This window comes from Rhagoletis pomonella, unplaced genomic scaffold, assembly GCF_013731165.1.
Source record: "Rhagoletis pomonella isolate Grant_MI unplaced genomic scaffold, Rhpom_1.0 Rhpom_scaffold_00006, whole genome shotgun sequence".
Classification (NCBI taxonomy): domain Eukaryota; kingdom Metazoa; phylum Arthropoda; class Insecta; order Diptera; family Tephritidae; genus Rhagoletis; species Rhagoletis pomonella.
The window spans coordinates 57,234,487-57,253,661 of NW_023458560.1; the positions used below are offsets into that span (position 1 = coordinate 57,234,487).

Genomic DNA, 19,175 nt, shown 5'->3' on the forward strand with positions numbered 1-19,175 from the left:
TAATATCTCTGTAGTAAGCTTATATTTGTATATATAATAGGGGGCCCTTAAAAAAAGATATCCACTAAAATTTACAAATTTTACAAACATTTTTAGGGTTTGAAAAAATTGATTTTTTTTTAATCGTAAAAATTCTACATAATTTGATTTTCAGCAGCTATGTATATCTCAGCGGGTTTATGAATTTATACTTACATATGTATGTATGTATGTATGAATAATTTCAAAATTTTGTTGAGTTTTTGCGATTTAATAAATAAAAATTAAATTTGTTTCAAATCCTTAAAAATTGGCTTAAAATTTTGAAGTTTTCATGGATGTCATTATTTTGTAGGTAGAACCAAATAATGGGGTGCCCCATATAAAAATCACATGTTGATATTTTTAAGGACCACCCTAGTACATATATATGTACATAAGTAAGTATTTACATACGTACATATACATATGTGTACATATTATAAGCTACACGTTTACAGTTTTAATTTCTTTGCACAAATTTACACTTTAACACTGATTTTTATTCTTTTTTTATAAGAATTATATTTATATGTACATTAGGGTGCATCACCAAAAAAGAAGTTGCGTTTTTTTCGCCAAAATTATAAAATACATTATATTTTAAGACTTCCGCCAAATATTTCGGAAAAATATTAAGATTTACGTGAGCTAGACCTATTTGAAAATACCTGCAAAAATCTCATTGGGCCGTATGAACAAAAACTAAGCAATTGATGTTTCTTAAAATTTCAAACCTTTCACTTCAGTTTTTTGTATAAATCGAGTAAAAAGGTCTCACATTTTAAGATAAAGAAAATGCATAGTTTTTATTAATATGTCCTATTATTTTGATTTCGTTGATAGAATTTTCAAAATTTTTTATAAAAAACTTTTAACTGGCTACTGATTTATACTTATAGTGATTCTTCAGAAAACATATTTTTAAAACCTAATTTTTGGAGGTATTTGTTTTCAAATACGTTCAGCTCGCGTAAATCTTTATAATTTTACGAAATATTTTGGCAGAAGTCTTAAAATAAAATAAGTTTTATATTTACGGTCGAGAAACAGTACCGATTTTTTTATTTTATTTTTTATTTTTTTTTGTAGATATGGAGAATGATGCCATACCTTGTGTCCTACATACCTTTAGTCTTCATTCATATTCTTAACGGTTTTTTGCTTTTGTATTTTTATAGTAGATAAGTAATACTACGTATTGTATTCCTTTTTTTTTTTAAGGTATCCTCTAGACTTTAAGGTACTTTCAGTTAAATATTTATACATACTTCATAAGTCTAAATTTAATTTTAAATTTTACAAACATTCTACAACTGCACATACTGCGCTTGTTTGCTGAAGGAACGTCATACACTAAAAAATTAAATATAAATCGAGAAAAACAGCTTTACAGTTGTTGGTCAGTTATTTATGTTTGAATAAGGATAAAGAGAATGTCAATACAGAATTTTCACTATGTACGTGTATTGAAGTGCATAAATATTTGAGCAATTTAAAAATGCCTTGACTGTTTCATTCTGCAGTGTAAAGACAGACGATTATTTTTTAATGCCAAACTTTGTGGTTTGAATTTTTGTCATTTAATAACCAGTGGAAATCCGGCATTAGTATTCAAGAATTAAATAACGTTGAATTTAATCCAAAGGATAATGCTGCCAGCATACTTTAATGTTCTACCTTATTTTGATGAAAGTTTGATTTATTTCTAATTATGGTTTTATAATAAACCGGTTTTGGGTTTTTTTGAAAAAAAAGGTAAATAAAATAAACCCAATAACCAATTTTTATACTAAAAAAAACGGCTAGACAGAATTAGTTTTACTTATTTATGCGGTGATAACACTTAATGAAAGTTAAAGAAGAAATTAAAATTTGCCATAGTGTCGGATTTTCACTGCGCATTGATGTGAGAAATATTTTAATGACAAAGTCGGCCAGTAAATTATAGCTGTGTCAATATAATTATAATCACGAGTCGTGAACCGGTTGAAAAATTTGGTCGGGTTGGTGCAGTGGTTCGAGCCGTTTTTGCACCTTTAGATTGATTCATCAAAACGGGTTTTCTTGTGTTTGAACCGGGGATTAAGTTCGAATTAATGGTACGGGAATTGAAAGTAAAAACTGTGTATTATTTTTATTTATATAAGAGTATAATTTATGCCATGCGCTATACGGAGTAAACAAATTTTCAGACAATAAACAAACATGGTATAACATATTTAATAAAAAATAAATAAACAAAAAAAATGGGGAAAATTTTCTCTTAAAAAAAATTGTAAAAAGTGATTCGGTTTTCGACTCGCATCAAGCATTTGTGGAAAATTTCCTTTCGGTTAACCGGTTTAAAGCCGGTTAACGTCTCTGATTACATTGTAATTATTATTTTTTTTTTTAATTGTTGCCGTCTCATAGCCGCGTGTGAATCCGGTATAAGAATAAAGAAAACAAGCATCAAATGAGGTTTAATCAATATTCAAGCATTTGGGATAACCTGTTTTTTCTTAAATTTATAAAAAACTTGATAATAATCTCTAATCACTAAGGACCGTTTACACAAGTAGCTTTTAAAATTTATCTGCCCTTTAAACACAAATTTGGTTGGTGACACAACTTTGTTTTAACTTTATTCCCTACGAGTTTGAGCTGGGTTCGGTAATTATAGAGGGTAAAATCTGGTTTAAAAAACTCAGTTCTATCGCCCTAGTGAAAAGCGGAAAGTATTTAGCAATGGAAAGGAAAATATAGTATTACGAAGTTTCTTTTTACATAATATAAAATATTTTTTTTTCGTTTCCTGGTTATTACATTCTTTCAGCAAACGAGTGATATGTACTTCATTATTTTTATTTGTAGGATCCATTTAGCTATAAAGGAATATGTACATTATGTAAGTATGAAGTTTATAGTAAGTGCTCATAGTTTTTGTTTCACAAATTAACCTCAATATATTGTTGTAAGCAATTTATATATCGAAAATTGCATATGTACATAAATATTTTTCTTGGCCTGGTTGTCTAAACAAAGATGCCGCCCAATATATTCACAGATATGCTTAAGTATGTAATAGATTTTTCATATTTTTCAAGGCTGCGTTTAAAAAAAGATAAGCAACACAACAACAAAGGTATGAAAATTGTTATGTCTTTAGTAAAAAAAAGTATAACCCACGAGAACGTCAATAGTCTAGAAACTGTGAACTGTAAAAATTTTCTAAAAATATTTATCGAGTTACAAGTTTTCATTAATGACGGATTTCCACCAGGCAATAAATGACAAAAATTTGAATGACAAAGTTGACATTGGCGCATATTCAAAGTCGAAATAAAGTCGATTATAAAGTTAGTTGCAGCTTTTTTCACTGTTATTCAATTGAATAAAATTTAAAGCCATTTCTTAAAAAAATACTACATTTAGCAAATTTTATAACAACTTTTTTAGCATTTCCTAAGTAAATAAAAAACGTTTGCTCGCCCTATAAAATTTAGAATTTCGGATTCAATAATAGAATTGTCGTTGACTTTATGAAAAATAGGACTACGATCGATTGAGCCATAGCCTCTGTGAAGTCTGCTACCACAATTAATTTTTAGTCATTTAATGTCTTGTGGAAACTCTGCATTATACAAGGGTATAGGGGAATCACCTGTACGAAATATAATTTTTTTCTAAAAAAAAAACGATTTAACACTTTAATTAAAAATTTCAAAAAACTTAAACCAAAACTTCGGTGCTGACTTTTTGACTCAATATAGCGAAATATTTAAAATATTGTTTACGAAGACATAATTATTTTTTAATGCAAAAATACTGCAATAAAAAATATTTAAAAGAGAAAGCTTTAATCAAACACTTATAAAAGGTAACTCACTAAAGAAATAAATAAATTAAACACTTAAAAATGCATTTAGTGAAAAAAATTGCAAATTCTTTTTACTTTATTTGAATGCTTGTTTGCATTACAAAGGAGCAACGGATTACACATCCTGCGGATGCCTTAAGCAAGGGATCAGCACTATTTTCGGACTTTCAAGGCGCTTGAAATAAAAAATAATAATCACAATAATCAACTCATAAAAAAATGGACTTAAGAAACTATTGAAACTAAATTTCCCATGCGTATTTTTTTTGTTAAACTTTACGAAAAGAACATTAATGCGAATTTTGAAATTGCACTAAAAAATATTCTCATTACTCTTTACTTAAGGGCATTTATTTCTCTTGATAATCTTCAAAAGAACAATACTATTAACTAAAGCGCCCTATACATCGATTGATTTATCCTTCAAGCAGTTGAACAACTATTTGACAATAAAAATGTTCGTGCGACAAATAACTTTTACAAGATTGTGCAAGTTATTTCCATTGACATAATTTAAAAAATTTCACAAAAATTTATTATCGTTGAAATGCAGTCGTATCCACCAGCTGACTTGCGAATTTCAGCAAATCCCTTTTCGTGCAAAAATTGGAATGTTTTTTTAAACGAACATTCTTAATATTTACTACAGAAGTGTTGCTGTCTGAGCCCTTAAAAATATTATATATTTTTTTGAATAATCTTCAACTGGTTGAATAACTCAGCAAAAGTTGATTAAAGCACATCTGATGGTCGGTTAATCATCATCTGATTGAACTATAAATCAATGTGTGTATAGGGTGCTTAATGGGTGTGCCAGTTGGCTAGTGCAGCACCCGCATGTGGTGAGAGAGGTAGAGCAAGTGTGAGAGAAAAAAATGCGATGAGCGCGTAATCCGCTACACGCTACTTTTGGCATCTACCGTTAACTCACATAAATCGCTGTGAGTTACAGAGATCTCACGCTAATTAATTTTGAAAAATAAGGAAGTTAAAATTTAAAATTTTTTAAATATATTTTTTGAACGTATGTTTTCAAATATGTATAACAAGAGTTTTCATAAGATTATTCAACATTGGATATGTTAATAAAAAAATTCGATATTGCAACATGCACTGGGTTTCAAAAATTCAATAATATGGGCTATACAAATAATATGTACATAATAAATTTATAATTAATACTAGCATAAATTAAGGTTTATAAAAATTTATAGACGTGTTTTTAATATACTCGTAAATTAGCATATTTTTTGCTACTTAAGTGTAACCACATAAAAACTAAAATCACTTGCGCCGCACTCAGTAACTGATTTTCTTGCGCAGTTTCAATGTCGTCTCGCGTTCGCGCTCGACCGCCATTACCGCTGCCGCTGCAGCATAGCGCGCGCCACTACCGCGCTGCAAGTACAAACCATGTGCTGTGGTGGACGCCGTCGGCGTTGGAATACCCGAAGTGGAAGCTGACGAGGCCGAGGAGGCTGTAGATGATTCGAGTAAGGTGGTGGCGTTATTGGCGGCCGCTGCCGCGCATGGCACGTGATGACGCGTTCGATAGCCAGCCCCACCGCCGGCAGTGCCTGTTGCTCTGAGGCCAACACCGCTTGAGTCGCCACCTGCGCCACCTCTTCTCGTGCCAATTGAACAGAGCTGATTCCTTTCGTTGCTATTCGCATTGTTGCGGTCGTCTGCGTTGCCACTATCGTTGCCGCTCCCACTTGCGCACGCGTTGCTATTACTCTGCGCTGCATTGTTGTTGCCCGCTGCCTTGCGCAGCAATTTCGTATTGTATTCATCGCATTTGTCCTTCTCGAGGCGCGTGCTACTCAGCGAACGTTTGTTGCGTTTTGTGATGCCCGTTGGGATGCCAGTGGGTGAGGCGCGCGTCGACGCTGTGATTGTTGCACTGATGCCCGCATCGAAGCTACCGCGTCCGTAATTGTTGTTGCTAATCAGCCGGTTTGTATCTAAAGGCGGTGTGGAACGTAAATTTTCATTAGGTTGTACATTCATATCATTGTTGTTGTTATTGTTATTGTTGCTATTTTTAGCAATACTGCCACTAGGCTGCTGATAATGCTGATGACGCTGATAATACATGTGCGATTTAGGCAGCGATGTCGACTGTGACACTTTACTATGCGCATAAGCAGCAGAAGTGCTGGCGGCAGCGGCATCATGCAGGGGATTCGAATTGAAATCAAGCGTTGCCGAAGCAGAACGACCACCGCCGCCGCAACCGCCACTGCCACCACCGCCGGCGTCTAATGGCGACGCACCCGCCGATGGTATAGCTGACACGTCGCGATAGTAGCGCGCGGTCACAGTCGTACATGGCGGCGATTCCGCCACTGCCGTTGTACCTGCACCTGCGCGATGGTAGCGTATACGCGAGCGGCCGCGCAACGTCATATGGTGGTGTGGCGCGCGTGATGCGCCACTACGCGTAGGCGGTATGGTAGCAGATGAACCAATACTGCCGCCGGCAGCTCCACTGCTTGACGTTGCTGCCGTCGCGGTCGCGGCCGCACCGCTGACTGCCACATCCATTAGCGCTGCACTTGCGCGCACCACCGGAATTTTACTCTCATTTATGCCGGTTGCCGCCACATTTGACGTCGAACTTATCAACGTGTTGTTGTAGGTCTTCGTTTGTTTATTGAGGCTACTTAGCGTGGGCGCGGTCACATCGTGATGATGATGATGGTGATGCGGCAATGTATAGCCGCTGCTCGTCGTAGCCGTTGAGGCATTGCTTGTTGTTACATTTCCAACAGCGCTGTTGTTGTTATTGCTATTAAACAACTGTTGTTGTTGTGTTTCCGCTTTGCGTAAGTGCATGAAACCCATTCTGCGCGAGGGGGAAGGCGGTAAGTGGTATTTTCGTTTCGGGTAGGACAGGACGTTCAGTCAATAATTTCGTTCGTTCGTGTGTCGACAGTTGGTAGTATAGAAAAGTGGAGAAGCAAATTTTATTTGTATACATATTTCGATTTACAGAGTATGCATGGCAGTGTAGTTTGCGCGAGAGGAGAAAAGGAAAAAGAAAAATAGAAGATTTGATTTGTATTAATTGATTTATTCATACTTTGTTACGTTTTTAATTGATAGATATTTTTGCGATATTGTAAACAGTGTTGCATTTCTGAGTGCTGAGCTTACGGACGGCTTTCTAAGGGCATGCATGATCGGAATGAAGAAAAAATTAAATTTAAATTTGGAGATCACATCGCACGTTAAATAATCGAGAATTTACTGAAAATTTTATTTGTGTAGGAAAACGCTACAAAAAAAAAAAGATGGAAAGACACATGTTTAGCCCTTTTTGGGGAGCTTTGTTCTCTACTAAGCAGAACATATTCTTCTTATCAAGCTTATTAATCGCATGATCCAAAAACAAAAAAAAATTTAAATTAACGCTCTTTATTGTTACCGACATTTATCGGGGTTAAAGAGCTTTTATCTTTGGTAAAACAAACAATATTCGAATTTTTAATTTCTTCCAAAAGTTTGTTTATCTTTTATGGCAAAGTCTACGAGAACAAAATGTAATGTCAAGAGCGTTCCCACAAACGGGAACAAAAGTATTGAGAGCAGTTTGAAAGGGAACAAAATTAGAACAAGAGGTTGGAAAACGTTTCCTTAAAGAACAAAATGCGAACAAAACTCTCGGGAACGTTCACAAGAAGAACGGCATGAGAACGAAACTTTCGGGAGTGTTTCCAATGAGAACAAAATGAGAACGAAAGTATCGAGAACATTTTCAAGGTGAATAAAATAAAGAACAAAATTTGAGCAAACGTTTTGAGAACTTAACTTTAAGAATACGTTACAGTGAGAACCACGATTGTTAATTCCAAGCCAGAGGAAAGCTGCATAATTTCAACTTCCAGATCGTTTATCCGGGTGAACTTTCCATTTATGGAACAATTTTGAATTTTCTGTGCAAGAAAATTTCGTGTCTTAACAGAATCTGTCAGTTATTTTTTGATTAATTTTAATATTCAAACATTTCGAACTAATGAAATGAATGAATGAAATTTTGTTCCCGCTTCCATTCTCCGCGAAAACTTCAGAGACGATTGATCCCGTTTCGTTCTCTGTCAGAAAATTCCCGAGACTTTAGTTCCCAAATTGTTTTTCGGGAGAAATTCCTTAGACTTTTGTTCCCGTTTCGTTCTTTGCCAAAACAGTCCGGAAACTATTGTTTCCATTTTTTTCTCTTAGAAATGTTCTCAAAAGTATTGTTCGCATTTTTTTCTCATTGGGAACGTTCCACACGGTTTTTGTTTTCTTATATAATTCCCATTGAGAACGTTCTCGACAGTTTTGTTCTCAATTTCGTTCTAGTGAAAACACTCGCTAAAGTTTGTTCTCATTTCGGTTTTGATCTTTAAGCGTTCTTGGGAACCAAACTTTAGTTTCGATCACACCTTTTGTTCTTGGTCCCTGTTAAAAAATCACCATAACATATTTGTTGAACTAAAATCGATGTATGAATGGGGCTAAAAGGCGAAGTCACCGTTGGTGTGCATACAACTTTATAATTTCTCTTAAAACTTTTTTGTCGAAGATGATACTGCGATTTACCGTTTTTTTTTAACACACAGCTGATGATATTGTTGCCTACATAGGAAACTATTCGTTCATTTGGTGTCTTCGTATGCCATTGACACCTCTACTTTGTTTACTTCTCGTCTCCATGGGCAAAATCTTGATAATGTGACCAGGCAATATTTTGCCGACAGAGACGGCATATTGCTCACAGCAAGCTATAATTGTCAGAGATTTTATCGTAATAAACATTGCCGGAAATTTGGTAGTTTGACAGCTACATTTTTATTTGTGCGAAAACTTCGTGGCGGCAACGTTATTGATATTTTAATATAAAAGCAAAAATTGAGCTCTTTTATATTGAAATATTTATTATTATGTACTTGGATGTGAAATAACATATGTTTTTTATTTAAGCTACTATATCCGGAAAAATACTTATTACAAACGCTTTTATCAAGATAAAAAATTCGCAGGCAAAAATTTTGCCTCTGATAAAATAACAGTTGGTACGCAATAATTTTTGCCTATGGAGACGCGAAGTTACATAGGAGCCTGCATAAACAACACTACTACTGTCGGTGTGGGATCGAACGAAGCATAATTCTTACCAACAGGCCTTTATTACAATTCTCTGATCATTCTTTTCCGTTCAAATGACGCAGTAGTATGGAAAATATATGACAAAGAAGAGATGCCATTGGGTGTTTCCGAAAGAACAAAGCGAGTCAAGTTTGGTGTACATTGCAATTGAAAAATTAATTTAGGTACATTTTAAATGTAACAAAAGTGGTGTATTTGTGGCGAATGCACTTTCAATTTAAAAAAAAAACAGCAGATAAAAAGTACAATTGTATCTACTTTTCCATCACTGGTCCGCACCCGAAGTCTGAATCCGCCTTAAGGCTCTCACATTGGCAGACGAGACGCCAGATCGAGTCCTCTCAATGAGAATAGGGCACCCATTCACCATAGCTTAGACCCGAGTGTAACAGGGTTCAATTTATTGTGTCTGGTGTTGGCTTCATATGTGTATAAAAATTGGAAATCTCGGACGGTTTGAAATCACTATATTTTTCCAGAATTTTTGTATTGTCTCATCGATTTGTGAAGCATTCTTCAAAAATATTTCGTTCCCAAGCAGTGAGGTAACAACTTATTGCCTTATTCAACATTGTTCACAAATACCAATATAAATCATTAGTGCTGTATTTACTGTAAAAGGATTTTACTCAGACCTTTAAGGAATTTTCGGCACCCCATAATGCGGAGTACTCTCCCTACTTCTGTGGAATTTAATCATAAACAATCAGCTTATGAGCTTATAGGGGCGCGGTCTGTCAAATCAACTGTTAAAAAATTAGACCTTATAGCCCATTTCCACCGAAAGCTCAACTGCAGTTAAGAGCGCAGGTAAGCTCCAAGAACTTAAAGATGCGGTGATGGGCAAGGTTAGTTTCATACTTTTTGGTTTTTTACTTTCGTTTTCTTGTACTCAATATAAGCAATTACCCCCTTCGAGTGGTAATCTCCTTTTTTCAATAGGCATAAATTGAAGTTAATAGGCTTGGTGGAAATGAACTATTAAACAAAGTGGGAGTTTACCCTACCCTATTATGTTCTATGGTATCGAATTTCGGTGAAAGCAATTAGAGAAATGTGCGATAAGGGAAAAACTCAGAAAGATTCACATATACGTCATCCATCCATGTATGCTCATCAACAAGCACCCTAAAATTGTGCCTAATCTCTCCGCTGTGAACCTTTACGGTGAACTACAAGTTGTCATGCACTCAGACCAAAAATTATGGGAGAATGAAGAAACACAAGAATTGGTAGAAGAAACATGGAATAATTGCTACAAAAATTGGCTGAGAATGACCGAAAAATACAAATTTCTCTCTTATTTTTAAAATGCATATGGTCTGCAAATTTAATGTTATTTAGTAGAAAAATAATAGACTGCAAATTGTATAAGCAACCGAATGGGACAGCGCAATTTAAACTCACACAAAATATTTAAAATAAAATTATGAACAAACTATTTTAAAATATTTAGATAAAAAACTTCGTTCATAAAGCTCTCTAAGAGCTTCAACAAATGCAACACTGTTATACTTAATCAAAAACTTTCATAACAGTAATTTATTAAGAATTGCATTGCTTGCAGAAATACCAAAGCCATTGGGAAGCGGGCGTGGTTGCAGGAGCAAATGGAACCAGAGGGGAACGGGAGAAGTAGCGGTTAACTAAATAAACTACATGCCAAAAATCACAAGATATAACAAGCAATAAAATAAAAAAACCGAATGCACAAAAATAGCCACTTTATACACAGAGAAAAACAAGCCTAATGCGAGTACAATAATAAATGGACGAATTCAAAGAGCAAATAAGATCAAAATATTTATTTACAAGACAATTTTAAGGACGATAATAATTTAAAGCAAACTCAAATGATTTGCGAATAAAATATTTGCCACAAATGCATTGCCGAAAAAACGTAAAAAAACAAAACAAATTTATAATTTGGTTGCGGTTAAACAGATTTTGTGTTTATTAAAATATGTATACATAATATTTTTTTTTTCAATTAATAATTATATTAATATTCCATGCACTTTATATTTAGAGTAAAATTATTGTTCTACATATTAATTTTTAGCAGCATAAAATTTTTTCTAAAATATTATTTAATTGAAATATATTTTACAAGACAAAAAAAGATGGCAAAAATTAGGCTTAGGAATAAATTTGAGTATAATTATAGAAAAAATATGTGCACTTATTTACTATATTTTATGGATATTTAATATCTAGCTATTATACCGAATTTCCACTGGGCGTTGAAATGTCAAAAAATTTGCGCCATCCAAAATGCGTTGTGCACTCAATTTAGGCCAGCTGCTCAAGTAACTTTTAAAATTTACCTGCCCCTCAAACAAATTTTTTTCAGAACAAAATTTGTGTTTAAAGATCAGAAAAATTTTAAAAGCTAGCTGAGAAACCTGCCCTTAATGGCTATTCTTATTAAGCACTGTTATTTTTAATTGCCGCACTTAGTTATTGAATTTTTTGTAAATTACTGCCCAATGGAAATCCGGTATTAAAAAATCGAAACTACAGAAATTATATTAGAATTAAAATTCACAACCCAAATTTACATATAAGGCAATAAATCGACGGCTTAGTGGAAGATCGACTTATCTCGGCAGCCAGTTCAAAAACGCCGTCTCGGAAAATTATATTTCAGAATTTGGTTGAAGAAAACTCTATTTCAACAAAATATTTAAAAACGCCCTATCTTAGCTGCCGATATATTGAATTAATGTAAATTCAAGCAAATTCTGAAATAGTGTTTTTAAAAATTTTGATAAGATAGGGGGGCTCGCACCGGTAGGTTGGTCTTCCACTCAGTCATCGATATAAGCATTTGAAATGCTTTATAAAATTATTTGCTATAAAATTTTAATATCGAAAAACGATTTCAAATATATTTTATTCTTAATAAATTTGGCTTTAATAATATTTGCTAAATTTCGAATGTTTTCAATGCAAATAAATCAAGCAATGTAATGATAGGGAGTTTCCCCGACGCCCAAATTGGGGAATTTCAACACTGTTCTCAATTTCGGCTGTAATTGCGATTGAGACGAAATTGCTTCAACTTTGCCAATAAAACCCTGGAAATTACTTATTTTGAATGATAAGTGCGCAGAAGGAAGAAAAAACAAATGCCAATAAAACCAAGGAAAACAAACAAAAAAAACTTTAATTGAAATTGAAATCGAGATGGTTGTGTAAACTAGCTATAATTTCAAATGGAATAGCGCAATTTGAACGTCATGAAAACTTCCATTAATTTCGATTTTTAATTATTTTATTGGATTGATTTCAAGTTATTAGAAATCATATTTGAAAATTTTTCCTTTATTAATAAATATATTCAAGTAGTTTTTTAGCTGCTCGGCATTTACAAGTGCATGTAATGCAAATCGTACCTAATGGCACGTTCTCACACCCATTTGCATTACATGATTCATGCTGAGAATTCGAAATTGTTATGTAACACATTTGGTCGCTTCTTGAGTGAAAGTCAAAACTAAATGCAAGGCGTTGTGAATTTCAAATTTTCATACAAAAATTGTATGTGTGTCTCAGTAAACGATCAACCCTGAACATTTGCGTGGTAAATTAAAAAAAAAAAATTAGATTAACAAAAATTTAGCGCTATAACTTTAAAACCGGCCATAATTGTGTGAATTCAAAAACGAATTACGAAATGAAAGGGGTTCGAGACCTTGTGGATATTTTTCATATTTGCAAAAATGTATAAAAACAAAAATTAATAATTTTTCAACTGTTGTAATGGAAAAAATATTACTGCTTTTATATTAATAAATTCCCGTGTAGTCATTTGTTTTTTAGCCGCATTCTCGAAATGCCAACTTCTTGCCCCAAATCGTGCGCTGAACTTGTTTCTTTATTATTGAAATTTTTAAAGCTTTTCCTATGCTCACCTACCGTTAGCGGCGTTCTTTGCTTGCATTCGTTTAAATGGATTTCTGTTAGTATACTTGAACTTTGTCGCCGCCGCGGCTTGATTGCATAGAATTTTTGCTTGATTAATTTGGCGCCAAGATAAGCTGAATCGATTTGGTATTTTTTTCTTAAAAATTAAACCGCTAAACGTAAAAAGCTTAAAATAATAAGAATGCAAATGCAATAATGTATTGTAGAAAATTGGGAGGAAATACTAATTAATAATATTCTATGTGACTATTGTTGTTTATTTTTGGCTGGGCGTTTATTCTTTACTTTTTTCTCCTTTGGAGCTTGATTTTTGGGTAGCTAGATCTAACCGATTTAAGTATAAAATTTATCTAATAGATGAATTAATAGCAGAATTCGCTGTGGAAAATTTATTTTAGTTTAATGTGTGTACATTAGGGTAAATCACTCACTATAAAAAAAAATAGAATAAAAAAAAATATCGGTACGGTTTTCCATCGGACTTATAAAGTTTTTTATTTTCGCCCAATTATTTCGAAAAAATTAAGATTTTCGCAAGCTGGACCGTTTTGAAAATACCTCCAAAAATTTCATTACATATTTTGATTCCCTTGATAAAATGTTCAAACGTTTTTATCTATCATCTGAGATGATTTTTTTTGGAAAAAATATTCTCAAACACTAATTTCATTCTTAAAAAACTCGATTTTTGTACGTCTTTTCGAATCGGTTTCGGAAATATTTCGGGCGAAGTCTTTTAACAAATTTCATGGTGAGGCACCCTAATGTACATATGTATATATATATTTTTTTCCTATACCTTTTCTCGACGAACAAAAATTACGCGATGCAAATCTTTTATCACTCCCGTCCTTTTATGTGACGCAGAAACGTGGACTATGACGAACAAAGATGAAAAGGCTTTGGGGGCTTTCGAGAGGGCTACTCTACGTAAAATCTATGGCCCTGTTCGCGTGAATGATGGACACTGAAAAAGATGGAACGAAGTACCGAGTACCGAATGCCCTTTAGCACTGTCTTCACTTGATTGGAATAAGTGGCATAAATTCGCGTAGTTTTTTGGACTTGGTCCAAACCGACGAGCGATTGTAGTATTGCCATAAAAGAAAAATATGAAGTAAATAAACCTTAACCGATATTAAATTAAATTATTGTTGTTTTCGAGAAGAGGTTATTTTGTAAATTGCTAATTCGAACTTCGTATAGGCTTGCGTTTCCAAAATTAATTTTCTACAGCGAATTGTGCCTAAGTTGATTTTAAAAATTCTAATCCTTATAAAAAATTATAGTATGTATGTATCTACATATATACAGTGTTGTATACTCTTAAAATTCATTCAGCTTATTCTAAGATATAATTATTCATATGATATGTTTTAACTTGGTTTAGTAATTATTTTTAAATTAGATACATTAGTACTGGGAGATGACTAACGCCAAGTGTTTTTAGACTTAATGAAATTTTTAATTGGAGATAGATACATATTAAGCAGATTTAGTGTTTTAATGTTTTAAAATAAATTCTAAAACAAATAACATGTAGAGATAAAAATAAAGGTGTCGAAAAAAAGATTGCACTCTTACGCTACGAAAACACAATAACATTTAGCAAAGTGTCAAAACATTGAATTGCATATATAGTATGTATATGAAAACATTAAAAAAATTTGTTTTAAGGCACTTTTCCGTTATCTTTTTTTAAAGCTCAGTAAAATTTAAGCTTACTTAAATTTTAGCTAAATCATTTTTTTCCACATACAGATGTATTAAAAATTTATTGAGTGACCTTTTATAAAGGATTTCTCATAGTTTTAAAATTCTATTTTAAAATTTCGCCTTAGCTTTATAAGCTGTTAATTTTGGTATTACCGCGTGCGTATGCCTTTGAGCGTGAAAAAAATAATAAAAACAAAGTTCAAAAATTAAACAGTTTTAAAATTTAAGCATTTTAAAAAACAAATTGCACAAATGCATGCAAGGAATGAAAATAGTTTTAACAAAAACCAAAAGCAGTGAAAATCAAACGTACATGTTTTGGTAGACACTTAGCAAATTTTGAAAAACACTTGCACAGCAACAATTTACAAACTAAAGGTTATAGTTTTTTATAAAAAGATAATTTTTCGGCACATATTAGTAAAAAAAAAAACTATTATTTAGTAGCAAAACAGTGTCGAATAAGCGATACATACAACAACAAGGTGGGCAAATGTGCGCAAGCGCAGGACAATTGGAAATTTAGCGCTTTGGATATGGCAATTGCTATGAAAGCAGAGCGATGTGCACTGGAATGTAGTAAAATATAGGTACAACAGCACTTTTTTGTATCCTGCAATGCTATTCGGATAAAATATTTACAATTTTTTTTGGTTGTTTTTTGGTTTAGTTATTTTAGTTTTCTATAACTAATTCTTGTTGCTGTTGTACATAAGTATGTACTTGTATGTATTTTTAGTTAAGTATGTTCACTAACAACTCATCACTTGCTTGCACTTACCTTTTGCTATAGATGGCTAAACTGCGTGCACGCGTCGTCACACTGCCACCACCTCCGGGTAGCGTCGTTGCTGTTGTAGCCGCCGCCGCCGACCACGACGACGTGGTACCACCATCTCCACGTGACACCGTCGGCATACTAGTTCCAGCCACTGTGCCAGCCGCTGTTGCTGATGTTGTTGTTGTCGTATGAGTTGCTATTGTTAGAAGGTTAATGAGGTTACTATTAGTGCGTGTGTTATTATTAGGGTTAATGAGAATGTTGTTGTTGTTATTGTTGTTGGTGGTGGTATGATAACGTGTGTTATAAACAAAACGATTATTCCAATTATAAAGATTTTTATTGTTGAGCGCCGCTGTTGCAGCGAGCATTGTTTCATGAGCTGCTGCCACCGTTGTAGCTGCTGCCGATGCTGCTGCTGCTGTCGCTGCGGCCATTTCTTGGCAATGCTGGTCGTTGTGTCGCAATGCTGGTGTGGCCAGTGCTGTTGTGCCTGTAGGACCTAGCGTTGTACTTGGCATTATGTTGGCGATGTTGTTGCGGAAAGGTTGCGAACGGGCGCGCATGTGACGCTCGATATCCAATGGACTGTAAGAGAGATAAAGAGAGGGGTGAAAAAAGAGATAAATAAAATGTAGATGACAAAAAGAAAGCAAGAATATATGGAATAATTAAGTTATGTAATATGTAGGTTGAGCCCTCCTAGAAGAGTAAATCTAAAGATCACCCAGGGGTAAATTACTCTGCTCTTTAAAAGAGATCCAATCTAACCCTTTGTAATTGCAATGTGTATAAAGGAGTTATAGTAAACTTTTTGCATCAAAGCCAGCTTAGAATCGTTCGAAGCACATTGCGTAGGGCGGAGTATGATAAATTGGACATCGTTGCAACAGTCTGGTCAACGTAATCGGAACGTCTAGCCATGGAATGTCTCTTTAGCAACATTTCCCAAAATTAGATTAGATTGGATATTCCGTCCATATCTGGTGATTCAAAAGAGTAAAACCTGAACATTTTATATGTTCTACCGCTAGAAGCTCCTCAAAAAGAACATCACCGCGGTGACTCTACACCCTAGGAAGTTTGGTTTCAGAAGAACGTCCAACAACCCCCCGGGTAATGAACCTTTGTGGAGGATTCTGGTCAACCGGCTGACTCTTTGGTATCCTCAATATTTCGCTAGATTTCCTATGAGACCTTTATGGCGTCTCGGATGTCATTTGTATATTTCTTTAAGATTGCCTTGTACTGGTCCTAGACCCTATTTATTGATTTTGGACTTGTACGGTTGGCGAACTCACCGATTCAATTGACCTATTGAACTTTCCGAAAATCCACAGGGTTACCATAGTCAATAGCCGCTTTCTCGGAATCAACTTTGCAATATGAATTTTGGAAGAACAGGCCAACAGGATGCTGTGTACCATATTTGTAGGCATCGCGTGCCTCAGTTTGAGGAACGTCTTTACCATACCTACATATACAAATTGATACTCCATCACTTTTTAATGAGCTTTTTGTTTTAACACCCTCAATCAGCACTTGGAGTAAGTGTAAAATATTAAAAAACGTCATCAAAATTTCACTTACTATGTATTCGCATTTGTGCTGTTGCCACGTGAATTATGCTGCGTTGACAATTGTTGCTGCTGCTGCTGCTGTACCACCGTCGATGCCTGTTGTACCGCTGCGGGCTGATGGTGCGTTTGTTGTTGATGTTGGCGACGCAACGCTTTTATTTGATTCAGCTTATCACCTTGTGTCTGAGAGTTTTGCTTATCAATTGCTGTAATTTTCACAGTCGACGCTATAGTCGGACGCTGTGTTGCTTCCAAGCCAATGCAAGGTTTCTTAAGCTTCTTCTCGGCGTAGAGTGGCTCGGTGCCGCTAACTGGCGACAGCCGTGTGTTGGCCTCTCCTACAGCTATCGGTGTGGTGCGCCGCACTGGCGGTGTTGGTGGTTTACCGCCATCCGATAGCGTATTTGCACCTGCTGTAGCGAGCGTTGGGGACTTGCGTCGCCTCGTCGATGTTATATACGTGACATTTGAGTTATCAGTGTTGTCCTCATCGTCGCCATTCTCCTCGGTAATGGTGGCATCTTCATCGGTAGCACTACTCACATTCGCATTGCGACTATCGGCCTTTTCTTTCGAGCGGCGATTGCTGGTCGTTGCTGCGATGATGGTGTTTGTATTTGTATTGGTAGCAGTGATTGGTGAGCGTGCGCGCGTTGTAACGCCCGTTTTCGCATTGCCGTTGGTTGATATATCCTCGTTGTCATCCAGATGCATTGTATCCACCTTTTGTGAGATACCTTTCACACAATTCTCTTTGGGTTGAGTCATTGTTAGCGGCGTACCACCGGTTGAGATGACTTGTTTGAGTGCGATGCTGTAGATGCCGTACTTGTGGATGGGGCACTGCGAGCCGGAGCGTTTGCGCACGCGGTCACCTTCGGCCCAGAGCCAAGTTTGTTTGCTTTAAGAGAGAAAGGGAAAAGGCAGCGTGGAGTTTAATGAATTAAATACATAAAATGATTTCTGTTATATTTACTACTCCATCCACTGCTGCTGGTGACCAATGACTGAGCCTGGACGACACAGTCGTAACCAGGCGATAGCTTCCAGCGCTGTAAAGTTGTAATGCTTCATGATATATGCACCGATAAGGCTGCCAGTGCGGCCAAGGCCAGCTGAAAATTTGAATTTTTTTGAGAAATACAAATAGAAATCAAATTAGGAGTGCATTGGCGCAACCACACACCTTTACAATGCACTGCAATAGCACCCTTTGTATTCTCGCATATCGAGAGGAATTTCTTCAGTATCAAATCACTCGGCGTACTACCATCAATAAAGAACAGATCCTTATGTTCGAATCCGGCATTCTCAAAACTCGACGCATGGTAAACCATCGTATTCAAACGTATCACAGTGGTTACATTATTCTCGTGAAAGTATTCAAAATATCGCTCAGGCGAATGACATGGATAACCATTCGGCAGTGTTTTCGACTTCTGATGTGGTCCACAGAATGCAATAAACTTCTGTGGCACAATCCAATTGAAGTCACCATTCTCAACACGCTCGAAATACTCATACTCCTCGGCATCGAAATCGTCGAAGCTGAAGAAACCAGCTTTCATTGCCTTATAAACAGCATTTAGGCAATCAATTAGCGAAATCTTATAGCCGCTTGGCCCAAAAGACGCATCACAAAAGCGTGTGTAGGCGGGTATATCGCCAGCGACTAGCGGCCGATAGGCATCCATTGGCAATTTGTTTAGGTAGATGATCTGAAAGTAAAAGGCGAAGGTGTCAAAAGAATGCAGAAAATGAGTGAAGAAAATAATTTCTTTGGCACTTACCGAGTACGAACCAATCATGTAAGCGGCATTCAGTCGCTTCGCTGCATTTAGTGTCGTGTAATGTATGATTTTCTTGTTCGCGTGACATTTCGCTGTTAATTTGGAATTTAATTTTTGGCAGTACCGATATAGCATGCAAATATTTAACGGTCCAAAATCATTATAGAAATTTTCATATACATATTCTTCATCTATGCTGAAGTAGTGTGTGTTGGGTGTGCTCTTTGGTTTGATGTTCTTCTTGAATGTGACAAAATACAAGCGGTCTGTGAAGAAAAAAAAAAAAACAATTATAAAATACATATATGCATGTATTTGTTTGTAGTAATTTCGCAAACAACGAT

At 35.2% G+C, this 19,175-nt stretch overlaps 1 protein-coding gene across 2 annotated transcripts in view; it reads right to left on the bottom strand.

Annotated features, from left to right (window-relative positions):
• Positions 1-5,020: 5,020 nt before the first annotated feature.
• The window catches only part of LOC118741004 (mucin-19), a 36,968-nt gene continuing 22,813 nt past the window's right edge, over positions 5,021-19,175 (bottom strand). The window contains exons 2-8 of one of the 2 annotated variants that reach the window (XM_036472788.1): positions 18,832-19,097; positions 18,228-18,759; positions 18,018-18,156; positions 17,052-17,942; positions 15,787-16,049; positions 15,462-15,657; positions 5,021-6,728 (exon numbers count right to left, since the gene is read on the bottom strand). In XM_036472788.1, the coding sequence (XP_036328681.1) occupies positions 5,180-6,728; positions 15,462-15,657; positions 15,787-16,049; positions 17,052-17,942; positions 18,018-18,156; positions 18,228-18,759; positions 18,832-19,097 (3,836 nt within the window). In that variant the 3' untranslated portion in view covers positions 5,021-5,179. Of the gene's footprint in view, positions 6,729-15,461; positions 16,050-17,051; positions 17,943-18,017; positions 18,157-18,227; positions 18,760-18,831; positions 19,098-19,175 lie in introns of both variants that reach the window. The other variant, XM_036472787.1, reaches the window with a different exon arrangement.